The sequence below is a fragment of the Ctenocephalides felis genome, unplaced genomic scaffold (genome assembly GCF_003426905.1).
Source record: "Ctenocephalides felis isolate EL2017-DRISC unplaced genomic scaffold, ASM342690v1 CF-g0.4_SCAFFOLD_02155, whole genome shotgun sequence".
In the NCBI taxonomy this organism is placed as follows: Eukaryota; Metazoa; Arthropoda; class Insecta; order Siphonaptera; family Pulicidae; genus Ctenocephalides; species Ctenocephalides felis.
Genome location: NW_020538309.1, coordinates 23543 through 25552, shown reverse-complemented (window position 1 = coordinate 25552; position 2010 = coordinate 23543). Strand labels below are relative to the sequence as shown.

Genomic DNA, 2010 nt, shown 5'->3' with positions numbered 1-2010 from the left:
CCTATCGCATACCTCGGCCCTCCACGACTTGTCGCTACGTCGCTCGGCAGCCGGGCTGTCTACGGGCTATTCTTATAAAAAAAAGGAAAAGAAAAAGAAAAAAAGTTAAAATAAATAATTAAAAGAGGTGGTTAAGGGTACGACACGATCCATTAATTTATAAATCTATTTATATAAGTATAATTAACCTTGATTCCAAATATCAACTTTACCCTATCTGAAAATACCCATTCTTGCTTCACTCGATTATTACTTTCTTTCTTCATTATTTTCATTTGCCATATCGGATTCCTTAATCTGGATTGGGCGGTCAAAAAACACGAGCCAATAACTATTGACGAGACAGAATTAAAGTATTTTCAATAAAAATAAAATCGTAATTTGTTCATATAAAAGGGCGTCATGCAAATTAATCAAAACGCCGACGGTATAAACTAACGCGGTAATACGCTACCAACGTTCGTTTGGTTTGATTTACGGTGATATTATCAATAAACAAAAAAAAGCACGACGAAAATAATAGTTTACATCTAATCTTAATCTTTATCATACTTTACAGATATAAAACTATTATATATATATATATATATATATATATATATATATATATATATATATATATATATATATATATGTACATATATTAATTAATTCATACATTTTTAATTTAATTAATTAATTTCTATAAGCAGTTATATGTAACCTTTTAACTAATTTTGTGAATACTAATTACTCATTGGTATGAGCAACCATGTGCTTTTTCAGGCTACTTGATTGTTTGAATACCTTATCGCAGATTTTGCATTTGAAATCAGTGTGAATGAGCATATGTCCTTTCAAGGTACTCGATTGTGTGAATGTCTTATCACAAATTTGGCAAACATGGGGACGTTTACCTGTGTGAATGACCATATGTCTGTTCAAGGAACTCGATTGTGTGAATTTCTTGTCACAAATTTGGCAAACATGAGAACGTTTGCCAGTGTGAATGAGCATATGTCTATTCAAGGAACTCGATTGTGTGAATTTCTTGTCACAAATTTGACAAACATGGGGACGTTTGCCAGTGTGAATGAGCATATGTTGATTCAAGTTACTCGATTGTGTGAATTTCTTGTCACAAATTTGGCAAACATGCAGACGTTTACCTGGCCCCTTTGCAGTATGAGAGCGAATATTTCGTTTTTGATTACCAGATTCATTCAAATGTGAAATTTGTTCTCTTGCAGGAGCACAAATGTGTTGATCTAAATGATATTGTTCAGTAAATGCTTTATCACACTTTGTGCATGTGAAATGTTTTTCACCTGTATGAGATTCTATGTGTATTTCTAATGCAGATGCATCTGGCAAAGTCTCTGAACAATATGTATACTTATGACAATAATTCACCATATGCTGTTCCAAATAAAGCAACTTTCTAAATGTCTATTACACTTGTCACATTTATAAGGAGCAGTCTGAATTAATTCCTGTTTGACTTCTTCTATTTTTACTATAGAGTCCATAAATCTATTTAGACATGTTTTGTCATCCTCTGAACACAATTTATAATCTTCTTCAATTTCCCGTTTAATGTCTTCGATTGGATATTCTTGCGGTTCAATTTTAATTATCGGATCATTAGCAGCTTCAGACATTTTGAGATATTTGTGCACCGAGTATGTTCTATAAGCATTAACAAAAATAGTTGGTTAGTTTAAATGAACTATTGTTAAATATGATATTTAATTTCACTAGAAATATAAATTAAAACATTAGCTGTTGACAGTTGGAGCATGGAGTATAACTTTAGAGAGTGCATTATTGCGTTTATGCTCTCGTAACATTTTACAGGAATGAATGTTTAAATTAATAATCATTCTAAACTGTCAACACAAATGGTTCTGAGAATATAATATATTCATATTATGGTTTTGTCTATGAATATAATCTTACGTTAATTTAACAAAGGTGTATTTTGAATGATGTATGTCGCCAAGATAATTCCTTTTTTAAAATACTTTATAT

The 2010-nt window shown here is 30.9% G+C and overlaps 1 protein-coding gene across 1 annotated transcript; it reads right to left on the bottom strand.

Annotated features, from left to right (window-relative positions):
* Positions 1–729: 729 nt before the first annotated feature.
* On the bottom strand, positions 730–1640 carry LOC113380459 (zinc finger protein 85-like). Its single transcript, XM_026619695.1, has 2 exons — positions 1418–1640; positions 730–1358 (listed from the first exon to the last, which is right to left on the bottom strand). The coding sequence occupies exons 1-2, from the start codon at positions 1638–1640 to the stop codon at positions 730–732; spliced, it is 852 nt and encodes a 283-aa protein (XP_026475480.1).
* Positions 1641–2010: the final 370 nt, after the last annotated feature.